Here is a 26,336-nt window from a genome sequence, read left to right on the forward strand (position 1 = left end):
AATTATACTATAATAATTGAGTTCCTCAAAATCAAAATCCTGTAGTTAATCATTGGCCAGAAGCCATGAATAAATATCCATGTTGAATCATGAGTACAAGAACAGGACAGTAGTTGAATACATTTCAATTAATAGCTTATCCAATTCTTCAAAATCCCTCCACTATTGGGAGGTTAATGTTAGGAATTTAATGGAACACCCAGCTCCAGGGTGGATGCTAGCAAACAAAAGCATTCAAAATGTCAACATTATCTAGGATAAAGCAATTCATTTGATTTGCTCCTCCTGTCAGTGGACTCCATAATTGCACTGTCAACAATCAATAAACAATGATCAGCAATAAGATAGAAAAATTACTTCAAAAGCATATTCCTACAATAGCACAATCAAGGAGAACAAGAGTTTTGAGAATATCATAATTTCTAAGAATGTTTTCTGGTTATACACCATGTTGACTTAGAAATGTATCACTGGTCCTTCACCATTGATAGGCCAAAATCCTGGAAATCCCTACACTTTTGTGGGAATACCATCATCAAAAAGAATTAACAGCATAGCATGACTAAACTGAATGCTGAGATGGCAGTCGCTTCAGAAGTAATAATGTTTGCTCAAACTTACTAGAACACTTGTAAAATGAAAATGTAATATTTATAGTACTGAACTAGTTGAATTTGCAGTTCTAAATTTATACATGATCAGACATTATTAAACATTTCAGTATAATTTGTATGAAAAACTAGTTTTTGTTAATCAATAAATATTACTTAATTGATATTTTTTCTCAATGTTCTGCCTTCGGCTTCCATTTTCCCAATGGTAATAACCATTGTGGAGTATAGTTTGATATGTATTGGTGGCACTTTGGTATCTTGTTCAGTTGAGGTTTGTGACCAGATAATGGATGGTGGTTGACTGTATCATTATGGAAGACATCAGGGTCACCAGACCTGAAACGTTAACTTTCATTTCTCTTCACAGATGCTGCCAGACCTGCTGAGCTTTTTCAGCAACTTCTGTTTTTGTTTCTGATTTACAGCATCTGCAGTTCTTCTGGTTTTTATAATTGAACTCATCCTGTTCCTGCATTAAACTACACACAAATGCAAAGGTTACGAGGTATGATCAAGTGTATGAGTTGTAATTTTCATTTCCCTTTTCCTGAGGGTCTGAGATTAATTGTGTACTTACCATGGAATGAGGTTATTTACAGGCTTACTATACTGTACTTAGGATATTGGCCGGTTTCTATAAATGGGCTTTTATAGATTTCACAAAAATTCATTCCATAATTTTCAATACCAGGCAGAAAGGAGATCTCATGAAAACAGCTCCTAAGCAGTCTTCTTTCCAGAAATCTGGATTTGATTAACTATCTGTTCGTGAGAGATTAGGAAAGGAAGTTCTAAGTTGCTTGCTTTTCATGAAACTCTATTTGGGCATAGATAAGAAAGTAATCATAACATCCCACCACAAGCACATTTGGTAAGTGAATGATAATTACCAATGGGATATATAGAGTTCAGCAATACCAATAATTTTAACATTACTCTATTGAGCAATGCTGTTCATAAATGACAGCATATTGTAAAGTTAACAGGACTACAATATTAGAAAAATAGAGTCAAATCAAATGATTATAACCTCAAAGACAGCAGCAACACGCTTCTTATCATAAGTTAATCTCAAAAAAGTGAGCTGCTTTACTGACTGTAATGACATATCTTCTGGGACTAAGAAAAATGTTTGCTCTGTTATGATGAGATTTACATTAGAAATTCTACTTGCTGGCCCAAAAATCAATTGGCTGTGATCCAGACAGTTCATTGGACATCCGCCTGCAGTACTGAGCCTGATAAAGTTTGTAGGGTCTGTAGAATGGGTGGTATTTGGGTCAGGGGTGTGCACGGGGAGTTGGGGAAAATTTATTTGGTGAGGAATGTGTGCCACTATAATACACAATTGATGTTCATATATCCCAGCTGGGCAACCAGATTTATCCCAGGGTCCTCATGAAGTCTTTTCTTCAAAACTCTGCATAAAGTATCTGCTCCAAAATTATTTTTTTGTTTTTACTTTTACACAAACTTGAGAATCCATGCTGCCTCCTTTGCTTGTCTGTCACAGTTATGCCTTCCAGAGTTAGATATAACTCATCTCAACTGAAATATGCCCCTGCCAACACCCCTCACTTCCACCAATCCTTATGTTAAGATGATTTTTTTATGAATGCTGAATGGTGGGTAATTCCAAAAGAGGAAGCCCCTTTCCTCTGTCTCATGGTTGGTTTTGCAATGGTGAAAGGAAGCTTTGCCACTTACAAGAGCTGGCAGGAGTTTCCACTCAAGGTCAGGACTCAGTGCTGCTTAGTTATTTGTGATGATTCATGCAGCAGGCTGTGGAAATGAAGGAGAATTTTGAACCTTCTGACTTTTTGAACAAATTACTGGTTAATTTTATGCAGCATTTCATTATATATATATAGAATAGAATTCCTACAGTGTGAAAACAGGCCATTTGGCCCAACAAGTCCACATCAACCCTCTGAAGAACATCCCACCCAGACCCATCCCCATACCCTATAACTCTGCATTTCCCACGGCTAACACACCTAACCGACACATCTGTGAACACGATGGGTAATTTAGCTTGGCCAATCCACCTAACTTGCACATCTTTGCACTTGGGGAGGAAACCAGAGCACCTGGCAGAATCCCATGTAGACAATTGCCCGAGAACGTGCAAAATCCACACAGACAATTGCCCAAGGCTGGAATCAAACCTGTGGCCTTGGTGCTGTGAGGTAGCAGTGTTAACCACTGAGCCACTGTGCTGCCTTAAATTTTGTCAATAAAAATGGCAGACATTAAGTCCTTGACTTGCTGGGAGCTGGCATTGGGTGGGGACAACAAGAAGGAAGAGCCTGGTGGTGAAACAAAGAAGCATGGCTAGAACATGCCTATGAGATCAATGGTGGCAGCAGCCCAGCTACATGCATTTGGAGTTAATGCTGAAAATGCTCCAATCATCTCTGAAGGGCAAGGGTGATGAGGATAGAAATCCATTCATCTATATCTTGATGTGTACAAACCAGTCCCCTCACTCTATCTTCTCAAGCCTACTTCAGCAAAATACTGCTCAGATGAACTCACTCAGTGTTCGCATTCATTCCTCTGTTCCTGCACTTATTCATATCTCCAGTTATTTATCCAACAGATGGTTTTGGCGTACACCTTCATATTTATGTAAGGTTACCTCTATTCCTCGTAGTCATCCTCAATAGATGCCCTCCATCCATTCAATACAAGCCATTACTCTTATTTATGACCATGTTCTTTTCCTTCTTGCAAGGGAAAGTAATGCAAAACACCAAGGAGTGGCAGAGAATTAGTGAAGCACTCCAGCCACTTCTCAACTGACAGCTCGAATGTGAGGAGACATCATTGGAGTCTTGGTGAGATGGGAACTGCTCAGCTATTTAATGATTGAAGCAAATGATGAAATTAAAGTGATGGAAGATGGAATCAACAGATAATGCTTATCAAGCAGTACTTCCAGGAGGCCTGGGTTTAGGTCTCATTTGCTCCAGTGGTTTGAATAAGTTTATTGAAAATATCCATTAGATGGCACTTGACTAACAATGCTCAGTTTAATTTCAGCTGGAGCCACTAATTTCTGACCTCATTACAGTTATTTAAACATGGACAAAAAAACTGAATTCCAAATGTAAGGTGAGAGTGACAGCCCTTGACATCAAGGTTGAATGTAGCATCAAGGGGGCCCGGCAAAACTGGAGTTGATGCAAATCGGGGGAAACTCTCTGGTGGTTGGATTCATATCTAACACATAGGAAGATGTTGTTGTGATTGTTGAAGGTCAGTCAGCTCATCTCCAGGCCACCTCTGCAGGAGTTCCTCAGGGTAGTATCCTAGGCCCAGATGCTTCATCCATGACCTTCCCTCGATCATAAGGTCAGAAATGAGAATGTCGCTGATGATTGCACAATGTTCAGCACCATTCGCCACACCTCAGATACAGAAGCAGCCCATGTCCAAATGCAGCAAGGCCTGCACAATATCTAGATTTAGACTGTAAGCTGGCAAATAATATTCACATCACACAAATGCTAGGCAACGACCATCTGAAACAAGTGAGAATCCAGAAACTGAGCTGGAGTTGCCTTTTAATTACATTGGATACAAGATCAGACCAGAGACTAGAAATCCTACAGTGAGTAACTCACCTCCTAATTCTCCAAAGACTGTCTACCATTTACAAGGCACAAGTCACAAGTATAATGGAATATTCCCCTGCTTGCTGGATGAGTACAGCACCAACATCACTCAAGAAGCCTGACACCATCCAAAATGAAGAGCATGCTTCTTTCGCACAACATCCATAAACATGCAATCCCTCCACTATCTATGTTCAGCAGTAGAAATGTAAACAATCCTCAGGATGAGTGTGTACAATCTACAGAAATTCACCAAGTCCTTCGGCAGCATGACCCAAATGCACAACTATTTCCATTTAGAAGGGCAAAAGCTGCTGATATATGGGAACACCATCACTTACAAGTTCCCCTCTAAACCACTCACCATCCTGACATGGAAACATATCATTGTTCCTTCAGTGTTGCTGCATTAAAATCCTGGCATCACCTCCCTAAAGCATTGTGGGTGTACCAACAGCACATAAACTATAACAGTTCCAGAAGGCAGCTTATCACCACCTTTTCAATGGTAGCAAGGTACAGGCAATAAATAGTGACCCAGCCAGCAATGCCTACGTCTCATGGGTGAATAAATTTAAAATAAAAAAAAATTAGATATCATCCTCACTTTTGACACTCAACCATGTTGACTTGACATTTGTAGTGAGTGACTTAGGTCATGTGCATAATCATCAATTTAAATAATTTTGTTTTTGTAGCTCAAAATTGTGTCTTTTAATTTCCCACTGAGCCTTCATGTAGTCTCGTGAAGGCAATCCAGGAGATTAAGGGTGGCTACTCAGAGGAGCTCATTCATTCTGAGAGTGGATATTATAGGAGTCATGCACCATCATGCTCTTAATTTGATGGAATGGCAAGGTAGATAGTTGGGTTTTCATCTCATGATGTGAAAATCACATACGTGAAAAGCTGACAATTGAGGAGAGACAGCAGTGGAGAGTCTGCTTAGAGGCAGTGGTGGAGCATGTAGGCCATCCAAACTCTACTTAGCTGGATGCAGTTGCTATAACTTGGAATTATCAATGAACCACAGAATATTCTGGACAATTTTATGAGAATGGGAATGTTCCAGCAGCCATTCTAGCAGTACTGCTCATTGCTGACAGAAATATTGAGGCTCAATTTTCCCAGTTCATGGATGACAGGTGAAAGGAGACATGGAATTGGAGACATGACTCAAAGTGTTTCCAATTCTCACCCACTGCCCTTTCCAGCAGTTAGTACCCCATATACTCCCTTATATTGCAATGGGCTAGTCCCTACCTGCTTAGATACAATGGAGTAGTCTTTGGCAGGAAGCCAAGTGCTCCCACTTCAGAATGTGTTAGCCAAGAGCATCTCAACAGTCAGGGCAGGAATAAGTTACCTCTGTCACTATTGAAACTTGCATAGGGTTGTGTTAGGAAATGAATGAAGCAAATTTATTAGGTTGATTCACTTCTATTCTAGGTTTTAGCCTTATAAACACTATCACTTTTCTTCACTATCCCACCTTTCGATTTTTGTTCACGCACTAGCAGTAGAAATGTTGGTATTCCCCATGAATTTGTCCTGATGAGTGTGAGGAAATATTTCAGCAAAATGTGTCTTTTTTCAATAATATACAAGTTTCTGCAATATGAGTTAAGGAGTTGCAAGTAAAATTACATCTCCTACAAGAACATGTCTGTATAGTGTGATTGCTTTCTATTGGGAAAGTAGGTCTGCCTCAAGATTCTACCAGTAGAGAGTCTGGGTGGGCTCATAGAATCTTATGTAAAGACTGCAGTGACAATTATTAATTGCATTTCCCTGAGCCACCATTTTAAAATTGCATCAGGACATTTAACTTGCAACTGGTGGCCAAAGAACCAGATGTCTGTTTCCTTGTAATGTTGCCTTGTCTAGCACTGGAACAGATGAGGAGGCACAACTTAATTTCACAAAAGGAAATTTTTGGATTTTTTCTAAAGTTTTGTTGCACATTTATCTTAAAGAAGAAATAAAAAGGAAACCAAATGTTAAAACAAGTAAATTCTGGAGTTTACATGAAGTTTTATACTGCACCTGAGTCCAGTCTCCCGTTTTCCATTTAGGACATCTACCTCCTCGGCATCGTTTATGTGTTTTAGGTTTTTCCAGATGTTTACAATTCTCTTCCTCCACTTTTTTTCCATCTTTAGTCATGCAGTAAACAGTGCGATACTTGCTTCCCTTCCCACAGGAAATGGAACACTGAAAGTAAAGTAATTATAGGAGTTATTTTTGTTGTTGTTTCCTTATCTTTACAGTTCTAATGGAGATTTTTCCTGGGTCTGCTGTTTGGCACCATATATCACCTAGGTACAGTGAATTCTCTGGTGGGTCAGAGGATACAACAGTACATGAACACACCTGATTTTCCTTTATTCACTTTAATGCAAGAAAATCATTCACAACCATGGCTTTGGAACTACTGCTCAGTATTTCAACATTCTATTCATCCAGGCAATCTGTTGTATCTGATCAGAGACCAAGTTTTGAGCTTATGAAAATTACACATCCTCTGCCTTTTTACTCTAGTTCCTTCCTTCCTCCCTGTCTTTTTTTTCATAATTTCTACAAATGTCCAAAAGTACTGTATCTTAATGAATATATGTGTATTCATATGTACAAACCAGATTTATTTTGTTAGTGCATGGAGGATAAACTTTCAAATTACTCAAAGAAAACACATTTGAGCGGCAATCGTGTAAGAAAATAAGAGGCAGGCTCAAATATTTCACCCATTCTGATCAGTACAAGGAAATGGTAGCATTAAACACGAACATACAGCAAAATACCACCTACTTAGCCTTCACTTTGAAGCTATAATGTCACATTCTTATAGTCAGTTCAATGAACTATCAAGATTCTAAGTACTTCTGAAGTGTAGACATCTGGCAGCCCCAGTTTGATTTCAGATTAGCAAAGCTGAAAGATCAAAGAATTGGAGATGGATTGAAATTATGACAAATATTTAATATGGCAGGTATTCAGAGTACAACGCATTGCACAGCAGGATAATTAAACTCTTGTACCTTATCATTTTGAATGCAGAAAATTGCATATAATATTAAACACCGAAACAAACCAGTCTATGCCAACACTTATGTTCCACATAAATCTCACTTTCTATCTCATCTCATCTCAAACATTCAGCTTATTTTTTATTTTTTTCTCTGTCATGTGCTATATAGATTTCTTCCAAAAAACATCCAAAGTATATGCCTCAACCACTTCCTCTTGTGGTTTCAGATTCTAATGAAGCCTGCAACAGATCCAAGGCACTAAGAATCAAAAGAAAATATCCTTACGGAAATCATTGTTTAAACAATTTAAATCCGTATGAGCTAAGAACCTGAAAAGTTAAAAATTAGACAAGTGCTTTGATTGAATGACATGTTGTGCCATGGTATTTTGGAACATACATTCTAGAAATTCCCCACACTGAGTTCCTAATCTGTGAACTAATTAGCTGAGTGGAAGAAGGGAGACACTTTCCCCAAAATAGTGCAGAATATATCTGACTGGCATATTCAGACTGCCACAGACAGTGGTAGATTTCTTAATCTCAGTGGAACAGAGTGAAGCTTGAGGAGTATATCACATGAAAACATAGCAGAATAAAAAAGAACTGATATTCTCTAATGCCACAACAAAATAACAATGTGGGACTAAGAAAAATCGGATTAATTCCTTTGATTGTGCTGAAGGTAGGAAGAAACGTTTATTATTTCTTGATTGCAAGCCAAGAAATAGTTAAGATGAAAATATTTTTGCTAATAAGCAGAATACAATAAACTGATACCCTTTCAAGTAAACAACTCATTGCAAATATTCAGAGACGCTGTGAGTTGCTAGTAAAAATGTCAGCCAACATCAACAGGTGTATTGTGCAACTCCACAGGGAGTGAAGTAAAATCTAATTATAGTTGCCACTGACCTATTGATCGTGAAATGTACAATGGGACATTCTCCTAAACATTTAGCCTAGTGCATTTAAATTGATAAGTGGGAAATCAGTCTTGCTCCCTCATGGGCATGCAACTCTGGCCTCTCTGAGATTCTGAAAGTCAGTGTAGCCCAATAAGCTACTGCATGTCTGTGCAGATCCAGGCCAATTATCCTTTTAATAATCAAAGTATTGACATATTGGTGAGTTGCAGTTGTAAATGTGACTGTAATTGTGCTGTGCCTTAATGGGTTAAAGCACCTGCCTAGTGAACTGGATGATCCCCAGTTCAAATCTTGGTGGTACCCCTAGCTCTGAGCTAGAAGACCTGCATTTAATCCCACCTATTCCAGAAGGAATCATAACATCTCTGAGAAGGTTGATTAGAAAATATCTATAGTTAGTATGAAACTGAGCCTGTACATATTAACTTAGCAAGCACCATGAAACAATAAAAGGTAGGCCACGTAAGAGGGATATCTGACTTCTTGCTCAATTCCCTGACTTGTTTGACGCTGGTGATATGGAGTTTAAGTGATATGGAGTTTAATCTGACTCTCGGGAGCTTTCATGATACAAATTCAGTCTGATAAGGTAAACTATTGCTCTTGGAATAGTCCAATAAAGATAGTTTTCAACAAATGTCAATATATAATCATCGATTGCCTAGTCACTCCCCATCTAGTACTGAACCATAGTTCAATTTTCAACTACAAACAGAAACAGAAATTGCTATTAAAGCCTAGAAGGTCTGGCAACATCCATGGAGAGAACTGAGGAAGGGTCACTGAATGTTTAACGCTGATTTCTCTCCACAGGTGCTGCCAGACCTGCTGAGCTTTTCCAGTATTTTCTGTTTTTGTTTCTGATTTACAGCATCCATAGTTCTTTGTGTTTTTTTAATTCCATTTTTAATTAGGCTGCTGAAAATATCTAAAAACCGAGTCAGATACTTAGTGGCATTTTTCCATTCATATTTCATGATATACTACTCTTAATTTTTAATGATAATGTTTTTGATCAATCTTCAATCACTGCAATGCCAGCAACTCAAGTCACAATCCTTATGCCTGCTACAACACTGTCCAGCAGCCTATTTTGGGAGAGAAATGGTATCAAAACAATTTTTCTTCAACACAGGCTCCTCAATTTGCTGTATTACAATTTTGGGTGCCACTAAAATATTGTAATGCCAACTGTTTTCCTTCATTTGTTATCAAGACTTAACTTGCAACATGGATAAAAAAGATAAAGGTTCAAAATACCTACACTGAACTGATACTTATATAAATAGCATTTTTTTTTTCACCATCCAGAGAAACTCTTAAGGACAATTCTCACTGAAAAAATGTATTTTCTCAGAATTCCCATTTTCCAAATGATAATTAATCAAGGCCATTACCAGATCTTTAGGAATAAAGCATATAAGGCATGACAAGTGAACAAAGAAATAAAGTCATACTGAATTCTTTTTTGTCAGGATAAAGAAAATGCAACAGTTCCTGCTTGGGTAAAGTGATTAAAAGGTAAGTAAATATATTTTCTGCTTTAGCATGTTGATGGATGATCCTCAGCATTTTTCAAGTCAGAGCAGGTTATGAGGTTAGTGATAAGGTCATTGCCAACTGGTTGCAAATGTTTTTTGGGTAAAATGTAAATATAAAGAAACACCTGAAGCAGCTTGCAGATTATAAATTGATATCTAATGATGATCCTGTACCCCCAACTTCAATCTGAAAGGACTAATATTCTATCCATGAAAAATGCATTCATGTTTTACATAACATTAATGAAATGTTAATATCTAACAGGTGATACAGTATTTTACTGACCAAAAGATGTCCAAAAGATGCTATATTAGCACATTATAAAAAAGCACAGACATGATCTGTATTGATGGAAAACTTACTTATGATTGCATCACATGATTACAAGAATTATTATAGTCGAGATTTTTTGTTTGTTTTCCATATATAAGGTGAATTAACATTACAAAACCTATCATGTACTTTCATGATAAGACTGAATGCATTAATTTAAAATGTAATGAATACTATTCATAAAGAGGCAAATACTGAAAATACACAGTTGCTTGCATGTAAGAAAAAAACATTAGCAATAAGACAGAAGAGAACCTAAAATATAAAGTGCAAAGCTTTGGTTTCAAATTTGATATGCTAACAAACTGGAACTGTTTAGTTTTATATAGAAATATATGACAAGATGAAATTATCTTAATGAATAAGCATCCCAAGGAAACATACGGTCACAAGAGGGAAAATATAATTGTTTATTTGAAATGCTACTTGAATAATATAACAAAAACACTGTATACAATATCTCTTTTCCTTGAAGCTGACCTGAATCTTGCATTTCTTTAAAAGGCATTTTTGCTGACGATAATGCTGTGATGTGGAGCTCATTTACACACCCATAGGGGATTATTACTTTGATAGTCATAGTTCAAAAAGTTGACATGTTACTGCACGACAAATTTAGAGGAAATGATTTTCAAAACAATATAATATCAGATAATAAGCTAGACCCTGGGTGATCAGTAGAACTAAGGCAGTGAATGGCACACGTCTCTGACTTTGTTTCAAATATTGTACAAGAGGCTACTCTAATCAAAGTAATATGATGAAATAAATACCCATGCAAAAAACATCATGTAAACATACAACAGAAGCAGACACAGGTTATTTGGCCCCTCAAGTTGCTCAGCCATTCAGTAAGATTACGGCTGTCCTGTTGTGTTTGAATTCCATATTCTACTCTCAATAAACTTTGATTTCTTTGGCTAACAGGAATGTATCTATTTCTGATGTAGAAATATTAATCACCCTGCCTCCATTGCTTTTAGAGACAGAGGATTCTAAAGTTTCCTCTGAGGGGAAACATTTCTCCACATTTCTGTCCTAAAAAAATGGCCCTTAATTATAAAACAGTGATCCTTAGGTTTTGGACTGACCCACAAGAGGGAACATTCTTTTCATGTCCAGGCTGTCAAGACCATTCATGTTCTTATACACTTCAATCGAATCACCCCTCACTCTTCTAAACTCGAGTGGAAATAAGCCCAGCCTATCCAATCTATCCTCACAAGAGAACTCACTCATTCAAATGTCAATCAAGTAAAACTCCTCTGAACCATTTTGAACACATTTACATCTTTTCTTAATTATGAAGACCAAAATTGTACACTGTATTCAAGATGTAATCTCAACAAGGCCCTGATTAACTAAAGCATAACACCCTGACTTTTATGTTCAATTCCTCTCATTATAAAGGATAATAACCCATTAGCCTTCTTGATTAAATGGACAAGAACATGTAGATCTGTCTGCTGCTTGGAATTCTGCAGTTGTTCTCACTTTAAGTATTACTCTGCGTTTTCATTCTTCCTGTCAAAGCGTATAGCTTCACATTCTCCCATATCATATTCAATCTGCTCAATTTTGTCTACTCACTCAACCTATCTATATCCATCTACTACATCCTTATGTCTTCATCACAACATAATTTTCGATCTTGGTGTCGGCTGTGAATTTAGCTACCAGCCTTCACTGAGTTCAGTTGATCAGTTCGCTCTATGGATTGCTGAATAGCGTGCCTGAGGCTACTTAAACCTGCAAATAAGAATTCCTTACAGGTTGTTCATTCCTGACTCTGATTTTCAGGCACAAATGACTGGTACATGTCTTGTTCCTACTCCATCTTTCCCTAAAAGGTGATGAGTTGCCAACCTGTGTTCTTTCGAACGACCACTCAAGGTCCTTTGAAATAAAAATGAAGATTTTTTTTGGACCAAAAGCATCAAGACTGTTCTTCCTGCGTCTCAGCAAAAATTCTAAGCTACTACCAAGTCATGTAAAATTTTGCACTTCATACCCTTCCAATCTGCCAGCCTATAGGTGGCATGGTGGCTCACTGGTTAGCACTGCTGCCTCACAGCGCCAGAGACCCAGGTTCAATTCCCGCCTCAGGCAACTGTCTGTGTGGAGGTTGCACATTCTCCCCGTGTCTGTGTGGGTTTCCTCCGGGTGCTCCGGTTTCCTCCCACAGTCCAAAAACAAATGTGCAGGTTAGATGAATTGGCCATGCTAAATTGCCCATAGTGTTAGGTGAAGTGGTAAATGTTGGGGAATGGGTCTGGGTGGGTTGCTCTTCAGAGGGTCGGTGTGGACTTGTTGGGCCGAAAGGCCTGTTTGCACACTGTAAGCAATCTAATCTAATCTAAAGGAGCTTTGGTGAGTTTCAACAGCACATCTTGTAGATTGTATATGCTGCTGCTACTGAGCGATGGAAGGACTGAATGATTGTGGATGGGATACTACTTTGCCCTGGATGGTATGAAGCTTGCTGAAATTTGTTGGAGTGGCACCCACTCAGGCAAGTGAGGAGTATTCCTTCACACTCCTGACTTGTGCCTGGTAGATGGTGGACAGGCTTTAGACACAGTTTACAACCCCCCCCTCTATTTAACACCCTCCCCTTTATTCTTTTCCTCAACTTTCAATTCCCTTTCAGTACCTCCGTACTTGCTGAAAACAAAACCTGTTATCTCAAATCTTCTCAGGACTGAATAATTGCAAGGCATATTACTGACCATTCTGTGCATGTACAACCTAATGAGGTTGAGCCAAAGGTCATCTTGTCCATTCCACTGGAACCACACTTCCCACACTCTCCTTGTTTGTGATTGTGCCTTGTTCTGGTGCTAGATGGTGATGTCAGAAACTAGATGCTAAACCTTTACTTTCTTTTACAGAATGCAACATTACAACCCTCTCTCACCCTAACCAGTGTCTCATTAAGTCTTTCTTTACATGTGCTTAAAGTACTTAATCAGATTCTGCCACTTGTATATCCTTAACCTCAATAATACATTAACAAAGCCTTAGCATTTATAGTCAGAGTATGTGGACTGAACCATGTTAACTGTCCACTTGTACATTGTTTGGAAACAATAGGAAGTATGAGACTTCCCTATTCTCTGAAAGCATTAGCACCGTAAGCTTTAGTACTTACCTAAACCATCCAGTTATGGCTTTATCAAATTGCATAATGCAGAGACATTAAATCACACATTTAAGACATGGTTTTGAGGTAAGCAACATATATGAAAATGTATTTTATCTTGTCCTCAGCAATTCACTTGTGACTGATATAAATGCCCATGACTGTGCTGGTAAGGATGAACACAACACAGTCCCTGTGGAAATGAACGCTTACCTTCACATTGAGCATACCTTCATCAAATCGTGTGGCACAACCACTGTACTGAATGGGACTGACTTTGAACAGATCTAATGATTCAAAAGCAGCATTCATGAGACACTGCATGCCATCAGTAGTAGAACTGTATTTAACAACAACCCTAATCTCAAAACTGAGATATTCCCCCACTTTGCCATTACTATTGTGCCAGTGGATCAGTGAAGATTGTATGCTAGAAACAGCATTAGGCATATGGTGTAATGTCACAAAAAGCAGGACAAGTCCAATCAGGCCAATTACCAAAAGTTTCCAGCAAATAAGTAGAGCTGAAGGACAAAAATCATTAAATTCAGTCCAATAATCACGAATAAAATGATTTTGTTTTGTAAAATCACAGATTCCAATCTGCAATAAATGTCCAACTTCGGAAGCTAAATCATTCTGTCCAGACTGGCAAGAATAAACATCTCAGTTGTCATCACCATCAAAGTTTATGTTGTTTCTGAATTTTGCATGGAACTGGACTTTATGATCAGATGTCACCCAGTGAATTGTCTCCCCACAAGTCTGCAAAGCTTGGATCTCATCTTGGAGTTTTTGCCTTGCAGCTTCTAGCATCTCCTGTGCAACATCCTGGGAGTGGCTAATAAAAACCTATCCGATTTGGTAAGGCACGAGTATCATATCAAAAATCTCCCAATCATTAGCAAGGAGATAGAAGGTGTCATAAACAGTGCTATCAAAAGGCGGCATACCCTTCCAACCCAAGTAGATTCGCTTTACAGGTTAAAAAAAACTCCACAAACTGTCAACATATAACTCTATTAGTTAAAATGTTAATCCCCTTACAAAATTCTCCCTACACACATTTCAGACAAACAGACACAGGTAGGTTTTAAAAATGATGTTGTGAGGGAAGGAAAAAGCTGAGAGAACAGTTCAATCGTCACCACGCACAGGGTTTGCCAAGATGATCCTTTTGCTCATTAAGACCTACTGTACTTCAATTTTGGTTCTCCAGTACTTTCATGTCCTTACAGGAAGCATGTAGAAACTGGTTCATAAACTGCAAATTCTCTTAGTTACTTGTTAAAAGCCACAGTCTATGGCAACTGGAATGGGAAAATAAACTGACTTCTTCAGGTTTTTTTCATACAGAAAGAGAGAGAGAGAGAGAAAGAGACCACCTCCACTGAGAGGTGTAAAAGCTCTACTATTCACATCCACAAGATATTAAGGTACCTAGCAACAAATCACATAGATGTTGGCAGACCAAAGACCTTTGTCATCAACAAATAGTCACCACTTTGCAGACCAATCTGCAATTGGGTGACATTATTAATAAATTCAGATAGTATTGGTATTATACTGGAAAGCAATTTAAGATTATTCATTTGAGACACAATGAAATGCATTTGCAAATGCTAAAAGCTACATATATTAACATAAAACCACGTTTAATATCGGGAAAAAGAATTCATGCACACATTGGACCTTTATCAATGGAAGATAAGGGTTCATGGAGCCTGTCAATCACTGCTGTATTCCCATGACAACACCCTGACTAATTACAGTCTACCTGCTTGGTTTCAGAATAAACTTGTCAGTTAAGTGTTCCTGCTGCATTCTGTATCAGCACTAGCCCAAACAGTAAGCTTTGTCTCCTCATGCTAGATCAGTTGGTGTCCTTGTTTCAACTCCTATTACTTTATCCTAATCCTGATGAGTACTGATGATGAAAAACTTCAACATCTTATCACCTTTTAACAACACTTAGGAAGTAGGTGGTTCCATTGTCAAGTTGGGTTATGTTACTAATGCACAAACTGCCATCAGATAGTCTTTAAAAAGTGGATTATCCTATTCAATAAATGGACAGGAAGATCACTTGTATTGGAAGGATACTTCTGAAACAAAACCATCACATCTGATCCAGTACAGGATCATTACAATGATTAACAAAAAAGTGACTTTGAACTAATTTGATGAACGTTTGCACCAAATACTAAACCAATTAATTTGATGGTTTTAAAAGTTTTGTTTGTGCTTAGAATATTGCTGTAGAATTAATTAATTCAGTAAAATGCATGACAATGATTTCAATGGAATTGGCAGTACTCTGAAGCTTTTCACATTTAAAATAGCAATCACCTACACCAATCCAAGCGCTTTGTATTTTCTAATTAATGTATAAGTTGCCACCCATTTTGATGGTTTTTTCAAGGCCGCAAACGTCAACTCATACCCTGCAGTTTACAGTAACAGAGTATGGGACATCAGGACCATTTAAATGTTCTTAATGGTGGTTTACAAAAGAGGGGTGAAGCCGTAGCTACTATAAAACATATTGTTTCTGAGGGGCTTTGTTCTGCTGTGACCTCCAAATTATATACCGTTTGTGCTTTTGCTTTGATCAAAGGGAACAAATAACTTTGTTATTTGGATTGCTTCTCACAAGGCCATCTCACCAATGTCACTTTAAAATTAACACTGTGAGGAATTGCTGAAAATCTATGTAAATCAAGCACTTGCTGTTTTCTTGTAACGATAAACAATAATTGGTTATAAATCAAAATTAATTTCAGTCAATGACTGTGACTGTAATAAGATTTTTTACACAGATAAGTGATTTCAAAATGCGTATTGTAAATCTTTTTTTACTCTGTGTTTTACATGAGTACTTTGAATGTAGTTGGTGCTATAAATATTGATACATGATAGCACAGCTTTTCAGGGAATCCAGAAAATGACATCCCTTGGTAAGTTCATTTTGAATAATTTATTTTGATACTTTCTGATAAGTGAAATATTATCTGCTAATGCTAATTATAGTACCAAGCATTCTAGTTCCTTTTATGTGTGACACAATGTGGTTCATAAATTAGTACTTCAACTATTTACCTTCTTGATTGTCTATCACAGTTTTGTCATCAAAATGTTACTGCATTGCACAATCTTCTAGTTGGGCCTAAATCAATCTCTGTTTCCTGTGTTTATCTCATTTCTCATGCCTAGGATATTGTTACTCTAAGAACCAAAATTTGGAGACTTTCAGTTATCTACCTGAATCTGCTACATGACTGAATCAACCTAATTCCATTATCCACAGTGTTAAATCAACATATTTTGTTTTCTCAATATTTTCAGTGGCTGTTTTGTCGAAAATAGTAAGAAAATTGGCAATACATTATCTTTCAACTTTTGAGGTGAGCATGAAATATTCTGAAATTACCTATAGCTTTGATATCAAGCAAAATTCATTTAAGCTAATGTGTCCTGATTCCAATTTCTAAAGTTACATTCCGTTGAATTTTGGCAGTAATTTTTGAATGAAACTGCTAGATTAGTGGTGAATAATACAAAATGCTCTCATTGGAAACTCAGGGACTGATTAAATTTGTTTCATTAAAATCATTACAGTTGACAAAGAGATAAACTTTCTTCCCATCACTGTGGAATGGACTCGCAGAGCTGAAATGTCAGATGGGCATAGTAAAGTGTTGAAAGGATGACAATCAATGCTATTCATTAATAGGATAATGTCAGCATAGGAATAGTATTGCAGTCAGAATGGAAATTCAAGACAACATCTTGAAGCATCAGCAGAATTTGATAAGACTATGGTGTGCTAATAAAGTGCTGGAATTAATTTATAGATGAATTGAATAGAAAAGCAGGAACATAATGTTAAATTTCTGTAGAATCTTGGTTAGATCACATTGAAGCATTGTATGCAGTTCTGCTCTCCTCTCTCATAGAGGATACTGAATCACTGGAAAAGTGAAGTAGAGAAATTCCGAGGATGTTAGGAGAATTGAGAAGATATAAGTACTCCCAGTCATGGCTTTTTTCCCTTGCTGCTACCTCTGCAATTCCCAAAAATCCATCACTGAATCTCTATTTTCATCTACATGCTAAACCTGGGTGACATTATTCTGAAGACATGGAATTGGATTCCACGTGTATGGTCATAAATATATTGCTATCTCTCCTCCTATCTTGGATGAAGCACAATTTTGTTTCATGTTAAATGATAAGAAGACCAATGTTATCTTCTTTGTCCCTATCACAAAGTTTGTGCCTTTGCACCAATTACATCCATATACCTGCCTTCACTCTCTAAGGGTGAATCACAATTTCCACATGCTATTCAACCCAAGCTCAGCTGAGAATGCACTCCATTTCCTTTCCAAAGACCTCCATAACAGCAGAGCCAGTGAAGCATCATGATAACATCAAGATAAACAGTGTCTAACTGATCAGTTCCAATAGAATTCTTCAGTCTAAATTAAGGAAGCCATGTTCACTTTAGGAAAATGTCACACTCATAAGTCTTTATATGGGATTAACTACTGACAGCAATGAACATCGTTTTTGAATTAAGATCCTGGAATACACATCAAGAACTGCACCCTATAAAATTATTCCTTCATATTTATTGATGTTGACCAACTTTAATGAAATCTTATGATATCTTCAGCTGAATAAATAATGAATTTTGAAATAATTAAATATATCAAAAGAAAACCTATCTTTTGAAACAGATATGGCTATAATTACATTGGATAGTTTTCAAAATGTTATTTTAAGAAAAGGTTTCCCTGGCTGCATCAACAGATGTTGGAGCAATATACATCCCAATAGATTTAAAATACAAAGACTTAAGGCAGAATGGAAATCTTCATTACTACCATTCCTAGATATCTGTAGTTTGGCAATTCAGTTTGTTTCCATGCTTTAATGCCTGCTACTCAGCCAACTGGATCTCTTTCTTCTTGAATTTATCCAGTAATTCTTTTAATGCAGACACATAAATGATAGCTCTATTATTGTTAATGATTTCATCACAGGGGGGAGGTGATGGACGAGTGGTATTATTGGTGGACTGTTTACCCAGAGACCTAGATAATGTTCTGAGGACCCGGGTTTGAATCCGGCCATGGCAAGTGTTGGAATTTGAATTCAATAAATATTTGGAATGAAGAGTCTGAAGATGACCATAAATCTATTGTCAATTGTCAGAAAAACACATCTCATTCCCTAATAGCCTTTAGAGAAGGAAACCGCCATCCTTATCTGGTCTAGCCTACATGTGACTCCAGAATCTATAGCAATACAGTTGACTCTTAACTGCCCTCTGGCAATTTGGGATGGGCAATAAATGTTACCTAGCTAATGATGTCCTCACCCCGTGAATGAATAAAAGCAAATTACTTCTTTTTAGTCCCTATCTATACGTATGTTTTGATATTGATCTAAAATTGTTTTGATGCTATGTTAAATTGACCTTTATACTTGTCTTCATATAGCAGTACATTATATAATGAAAATATTTTGGGGAAAAATTCAATAGCCCCTGGAAATGGGCACAGGGTTTCCAGTGTGTGATTCCAGTGTGTGATTCTGATGCAGAGGAATGCCAACTTTGCAATTATTTAAATTAGCAGGCAGCACAATGTGTAGCCACAGTTGAACCCGGCTCAGCAGGAGGTTCAAGTTTGTATATGGCTGACATGGAAGTATCTCCAACGAGAGAGAGAGAGAGAGAAAAAGAGAGAGCGCGGAGCCATCTCCCCTGACATTCAATAGCATTGCAGAATAGCTACAACACTGGCATCCACCTGGCAATGTGAAAAATTCCGAATGTGAGTTTGCTCACTGAGCTGCAAGGATCGGTTTCAGACGTTTTGTCACCATACTAGGTAACATCATCATTTAGTCTCTGGTGAAGCGCTTGTGTTATGTCCCACTTTCTATTTGTGTGTTTAGGTTTCTTTTAGTGTTTGGTGATGTCATTTCCAGTTCTTTTATCTCAGAGGATGGTAGATGGGGTCCAAATCGATGTGTTTGTTGATAGAGTTCTAATTGGAATGCCATGCTTCTAGGAATTCTCGTGCGTGCCTCTATTTGGCTTAAACTAGGATAGATGTGTTGTCCTTCCTCATCCATATGTAAAGATACTAGTGAGAGTGGATCATGTATTTTTGTGGCTAGTTGATGTTTATTTATCCTAGTGATTGGTTTTCTGCCTGTTTGTCCAAAATATGAAACATTGTCCAAATATGTCCTATATGCAGAAAGCAGGACCAATATAATATGATCAATTCTATCCCCATTTCTACACGAGCATCAGTAAAAGAACTACAAGGGTCATGAACAATAGTAACAAGCAGGTCATGCTTCGTAATTACCTCCTCACTAATGCTCAGTTTGGGATGCCACTGGAGCTACACATCTCCTGATCTCATTGTAGCCTTGTGCCTCATCATGCAGGTTACATTCACCGCCAATTATCCAACTATGATGATTACTAGCACAGCAGGGATAGATGACCTTGGTTCTGGGAGCTGGGGCATGGATACGGTTTGGGTGAAGATGAGAAATGGTAAAGGCAAGGATTGACTAGTGGAATTGATGTACAGAAATGACATGGTTCAGTGGACCAAAAAGGAAGTAATGGTAGGAGCTTGTCAGAAAGACATAGCAACAATTGTGTGAGATTTTAGTCTACATATAAAGTGAAAAAGTTAGATGGGTAAAGGTAGCCTTGATGAGGAGTTTGTAGCATGTCTTTGGATTAGTTTCTCAGAAGACTATGTTCTGGAGCCAACCAGAAAGCATATTCTATTTGATCTCGCACAAATGAAAATGTTCCTTTTTTCAAAACTTTGCTCAAACATGTTCAATCTCTCAGTTATGCTATTATTCTTGTCATTTTCACTGAACTCTTCAATAATTGAATGAACAAAACTGTTTCTTGTACTTAGAATCTCACCTTTTCAATGGCTTGTATAAATTTAAATCAGATTTTAAAAATTTGATAATACAGATATGAAAGTAGTGGGAGGAACGGTTTAAAACATAAATATAGCGATGCAATGCGCTAGCTAACTGAAGTGTACACTTAGGTCAACTGGGTGTTTGGAGCTTTGCAGTGATCAATATCTTCATCGTATTGATTCATCCAGATTTATTTTATAATGCTAAAATTTAATTAGCTTTTTTGGTTCTTTTTGTTGCGTGTCTGACATACTATCTTTGAAGTCAATATGGAACAACAAGATGGGCCCTGACCCTGAAGGAAATTGAGCTCTTTGGTTGAGTGAATTCTTTGGTGCAAGTTTGTAAATGGTTCCAAGTCAGGGATCTTTATGCATTTAGCAATAGCAACATCATCAAGTCGGGAAGCAGCCAATCACATTGATGTATTCTCCCAAACAAGAAGCCATAAGTTAAAATGTACAGTACTTTTAACTTTTAATTACCATTTTAGTGAAAGCAGAGTGAAACAAATGATTTGAAGATTGAATTATGGTAACAGCTGAAGTATGATAAACACATTTTAAAATGACATAGAATTGCTTCAAATTAAAGAAATTTCATATTCCATATTTTTAAATTCAATTTTCAGATCAATTACTGCTGTTCAGCAATAATTGTAAATTTGTTGCATTATTTAAAGAACCAGATATACCTCAATTAACAAGCTGTAAGGGATTTTAAAGTTAAACTAACAGGGAAAAGGGGTATGTTTTGCCCATTCACTGACTTCTACTTGACTGCAGTCTGCAGGAACTCATTCCAACCTCTGAAGAAGCACTGAATCACTGTTGGTAACTTCAGAATCTCCACATTTAACTGTTCACATGCTGATTCCAGACGTTCCTGCCAGCTTCAGTGAGCTAATGAGGCTGAAGATTCACTATTTGCACCACTATCATAAAAACAGACCATTGTTTGAGATTTTCGTTAATGCACTCCAAGCTGACCTACTGCATAGGAAGGGACTTGTATCTACCCCTTTCTTACATCCTGATCCTAGCCAATTTTAGAGATCAGCTTGAATAATGTATTTTTGGCAAGCTCTTGGCAGATTTTGAATATCAATCCTCCCCCCACCTTTCCATACGCAGCCTGCCTACAGCAGCAATATACTGTGGTGTATTCAAATCAGAAGCCTGTGGGTTTGCCTGAAAATTTATTTCTTTATTTTTGATCAAATGCACCTTGCAAAAATGAAAACAACTGTATTCAAGTTTGTTAAATAAACTGCATGCTACCTTGCATGCTAGAAATTGTATATTCTGACATGTCAATTTTTATTTTCAGGTCCAAACAGTTCTGGCAGAAACTAACATTCAGCACTGGACCTCCAAGTGAACTTCTGTATTTGAAGAGTCGTGAATGGCAATGAACCTTGTGTAATCATCGCTGAACATCTTCACTTCTGACCTTATGATAAAGGGAAGATAATGTATGAAACAAATGAAGACAGTTGAACATTGACACTGCCCTGAAGAACTCCTGTATGATATTCTGGGTCTGAGCTGATGGCTCTCCAACAACCACAACCACCTTCCATTTTGCTAGGTATGACTTCGATTACAGTAGAGTTTCCGCCATTCCTACGGCTTCAATTCTTTTTTAGGCTCCTTGATTCCACATAGTCAAATGTCAACTTGATGCTAAGGGCAGGCACTCTCACCTCACTAGTTCAACTCTTTTAGCCATGTTTGGACCAAGGCTGTAATGAGGCACTGAGTCAAGCTTTGGTGAAACCCAAAGTAAGAGCAGGACTGTGCTGAGTAAATGCCACTTGATAATAATGGCAATGAAAATCTTCTACACTTTGCTGATGAGTAAAAGCACACTCTTGAGATGGTAATTAACATTTGTCCTGCATTTTATAGATAGGACATACCTGAGCAATTTTCCACATTGTTGGGTAGATACTGGTTTGCAGCGGTGTTGGAATGGCTTGCTGAGGTCTGCAGCCTCACAAAAAACTCTCACACTTCATTCTCTTGTTTCTAACAACATTATTGGAAATAAACTTTCAGAAGATTAGATTACAGTGTGGAAACAGGCCCTTCAGCCCAACAAGTCCACACCGACCCACCGAAGCGCAACCCACCCAGACCCATTCCCCTACATTTACCCCTTCACCTAACACTATGGACAATTTAGTATGGCCAATTCACCTAACCTTTTTTTGGATTGTGGGAGGAAACCGGAGCACCCGGAGGAAACCCATGCAGACACGGGGAGAATGTGCAAAATCCACACAGACAGTCGCCTGAGGCTGGAATTGAACCCGGATCTCTGGTGCTGTGAGGCAGCAGTGCTAACCACTGTGCCACCGTGCTGCCCATGAATGCAGCAGAATACATCATCTTTTGAGATTTCGACAATTTTAAGAGGCAGAATAAGTCATTGTTTGAATAATTTGTGCTATCTTTTCTTTATTATTTGGAAACAGGTCAGAAGTCAAATGACACGACATTATAGTCCAACAGGGTTATTTGAAATCACAAGCTCTCAGAGCGCTGCTCCTTCAACAGGTGCAGTGTTTCCATATTTAGAATTTGTTCCAATATATAAAAAGAAAGTTGTAATGAAGGGATGTTTCACAGGACTTGTATCTCAATATCAATGGAGATTGGTTATCTGATTATGATTGGGCTTTTATGTTGGGCAACAGTTTTCTAACAAATGATTTGACAGAGTTTTATAACATGATCGAGGAAATGGAGAAAAGTGGATAGAGGAGGTAATCGTAGATGGGTCATGGGTTCAAATTTGGCACACAGTTTAACAAAATAACCCAGCACCCAATTCAACTTAGTTGCTGCCTCCTCACATTTATAATTATAGAATTATTGTTGTGGTTCTGTTCGCCGAGCTGGAAGTTTTTGTTGTAAACGTTTCATCCCCTGGCTAGGCGACATCATCAGTGCTTGGGAGCCTCCTGCGAAGCGCTTCTTTGATGTTTCCTCCGGTGTTTATAGTGGTCTGTCCCTGCCGCTTCCGGTTGTCAGTTTCAGCTGTCCGCTGTAGTGGTTGGTATATTGGGTCCAGGTTGATGTGTTTGTTGATGGAGTTTGTGGATGAATCCACAAACTCCATCAACAAACACATCGACCTGGACCCAATATACCAACCACTACAGCGGACAGCTGAAACTGACAACCGGAAGCGGCAGGGACAGACCACTATAAACACCGGAGGAAACATCAAAGAAGCGCTTCGCAGGAGGCTCCCAAGCACTGATGATGTCGCCTAGCCAGGGGATGAAACGTTTGCAACAAAAACTTCCAGCTCGGCGAACAGAACCACAACAACGAGCACCCGAGCTACAAATCTTCGCACAAACTTTGAATAGAATTATTGAACAGATATAGCACTGAAGGCTGGACTGCTGCAAGAGTAACTTAACTCACCCTACTCTCTGCCTTTTCCTCACAGACCTGCAAGCAATATATTCACATAATTATTTCACTTCTCTTTTGAAAGCTATGATTGAATCTGTCTCCATCATATTGTCAGACATGCACTCCAGTTCCTAACCACTAACTGCATAAAACTGTTTTTGTCATATTGCCTCTGATTCATTTGCAGTTCAACCCTCAAATCAATGTTTAGTTGTAGACTCATAGAGCACAGAAGAGGTCCTTCGGCCCATCGAGTCTGGGTTAAGATATCTACATTAATCCCACTTTCCAGCATTTGAATGTTATCATATTTCAAATACTCATCTACACACTTTTCAAGGTTGTGAGGTTTTGTGCCTCTACTACCCTACCAGGCAGTACATTTAGACTCCCATAACCCCATGGGTGAAATAAATTCCTCAAGTCCCCTCTGAACCTCTTGTGTTTCACATTAAAATTATGTACCATTCTTATTGCTCACTCATTCTCAATCCTTCTGCTCGTATGAGCAGTTTCTTCAATTAACACTGAGAAAAGTCTAGAGATTTTGAAATCTCCTCTTTGTTTTCAATTGATGAATGAATTTGAATTCCCTCTCCCTGGAATCATTCACATAGACCTCTTCTACAGCCTCTGTGTGCTTTTGCATACTTCCTGAAGTAGATTATCTGATAACTGTAACATTGCTCCATTTAGAAGCTTACTGAACACAAATTGGCTGCTGTGCTTCTGACATCATAATAGTGACTACACTTCAAAAGTACTTAATTGAATGGAAAGCAATTTAGGACATCTTGACTCCATTCAAGGCACTATTTATATACAAGTAAGTTTTGCTTATGATTTTCATGTCAATTATATATGGCAAGAATAGGTAAAATCTCAGTTGAAACACAAGGCATTACACTCAATACCTTCTTCTATAGGGGTCTACCCCCTTTCAAATTCCCATAGCTACTTTTCCAAACTATTCACTTTGTTAGCAGTTACTAATCCATTTATATGCTTTACCCACAACAGCTGCTGAATTAAAAAGGAAAGTCTTGCATTCATATAGGACCTTTCATGACCACAGGATATCCCCAAGTGTGTTACAGCTAACAGAGTATTTTTGAAGTATAGACACTCCGTGTCACAGGAAATGTCACAGCCAATTTACATGCAGCAAATTCCTACAAACAGCTACAGAATAACGTAGAGAAAATTGGTATCTTGATGTTGATTGAGGCATAAATATTGACCAGGACACTAGGGATATCTTCCTTATTACTCAGAAAACAGCGCTATTAATGCATTGTGAATGGTGAGATATCAAGAATTTGAGTTCTGAAGGAGGTTAATTGATTTCCTTGGCCAAAAGCAGACTTCAAGCTTTCAAACTGAAGTTTTTACGATCATGAAGCTGATAAAAACAATGGATCCAAGTTAATGATTCACCATCAAAAATACCAAGACACTCAAGTCATAAATTAAGATATTAAGTGTAGAAGACAATTCAGAATTAATTTGCATTCAAGTATTCCTGGCACATCAGTGTATGGTATTAATGAGTTAAACAGATAGCTGACTTTGTTTCTAGAGTGACAGCGAGATTATGTTTTTTGGTGAGGAACTGAGTAGGTGGGATTAAGTGTTGGTTTTAATCCTTTTTCTCTGTTCTGTAAACCATTTCTCTTTTTTATAAAATGCTATATATCCTAGGAGCCGGGCAGAAACAGTATACACCATTTAGTTCAGAACACTGAGGAAGAGGCCTGCAGTCTGTTGTGGCATTAAAACAATGAACAATTTATAAAGTACTTTGTTTAAAACTATCACTTACTCATTTTCTCAATCTTATTTCTGCTACTCCTAGGTCATTTTTGCACCAAGCATAATTATCCCAACAGGATCGGACAGCACATTACACTAAGCTAAATGTTTATGTGATCAAATATGATCACGGTAATATTACAACCAAATCCCAGGTGAGATTCCCCAATTCATTACTGTTCCAGATGGGATACCCCAAACTGTTAAGCTGCCAGATAAGGAACAATGAACTGATTCCTTTGCTTTTTTCACCCATCTCCTTGGTTGGTCACAGCAAAGTTAATTTAGAAAGGATTCCTTCACTTGTGGATATCTTTTTCCCAGACCTAAGTTAACTAATATTTTACAAGGAGTTGATTTAAGCAGGCTTTCTTGAAATAACAAAAACAATGAGTTAATCATTACTTGCCACAAGAAGACATACTAACACAAGATACATACATATAGATTATAAACAAAAGGTGAACCCAAAAGGATAAAATATTTTAAAAATAAAGATCAGTTTCCAAATTGTTTGTGTAGGATGGAACGGTGAATGTTGCATTTCTTGCAGTGGAGGTTACCATAAGATCCGTAAGATGATAAGACACAAGAACAGAATTAGGTCATTCGGCCCATCAAGTCTGGCACTGTTGACATTGATACTTGAACGGTTGGTTTGGTGATCATTAGTTTTGCGGATGGGTTAAGATTCTGTATTTTTGATTCCTTTCGACCATGATTGAATTCTCGTATTTATGGCAAAAGAGAGTCTTTTTGTTGTGATATTTCCACTTGTTTGGTTTGCAGCACTCAGAATGAGAAAGGATGCCTTTACCTGAAATACAGGGGTATCTGCGGGATAGTTCTTCGACTGTGACCCTCACAGCATACTAATGCTGAAACCCGTACTAGTGGATACAAGAGC

At 37.8% G+C, this 26,336-nt stretch overlaps 1 protein-coding gene and 1 long non-coding RNA gene across 10 annotated transcripts in view; one reads left to right on the forward strand and one right to left on the reverse strand.

Moving 5' to 3' along the window:
- Nucleotides 1-26,336, reverse strand: part of adamts9 (ADAM metallopeptidase with thrombospondin type 1 motif, 9) — a 258,667-nt gene that overhangs the window by 62,919 nt on the left and 169,412 nt on the right. For all 7 annotated transcript variants that reach the window (XR_015759408.1, XM_087994412.1, XM_087994415.1 and 4 more), the window contains one exon: nt 6,281-6,448. Coding sequence is in view for 6 of the 7 variants with exons in the window: in XM_087994412.1 (XP_087850538.1) it covers nt 6,281-6,448 (168 nt within the window). In the remaining variant the exon portion in view is untranslated. The remainder of the gene's footprint in view (nt 1-6,280; nt 6,449-26,336) is intronic.
- The window catches only part of LOC122559061 (uncharacterized), a 69,205-nt gene that overhangs the window by 9,558 nt on the left and 33,311 nt on the right, over nt 1-26,336 (forward strand). For 2 of the 3 annotated variants that reach the window (XR_015759410.1, XR_006314322.2), the window contains exons 2-4: nt 9,667-9,712; nt 16,554-16,612; nt 21,516-21,776. This is a non-coding gene — a long non-coding RNA (uncharacterized LOC122559061). The remainder of the gene's footprint in view (nt 1-9,666; nt 9,713-16,553; nt 16,613-21,515; nt 21,777-26,336) is intronic. The other variant, XR_015759409.1, reaches the window with a different exon arrangement.

Source organism: Chiloscyllium plagiosum, unplaced genomic scaffold, assembly GCF_037043375.1.
Source record: "Chiloscyllium plagiosum isolate Xiang-an unplaced genomic scaffold, Cpla_swu_hap1 HiC_scaffold_14, whole genome shotgun sequence".
Taxonomy (NCBI): Eukaryota; Metazoa; Chordata; class Chondrichthyes; order Orectolobiformes; family Hemiscylliidae; genus Chiloscyllium; species Chiloscyllium plagiosum.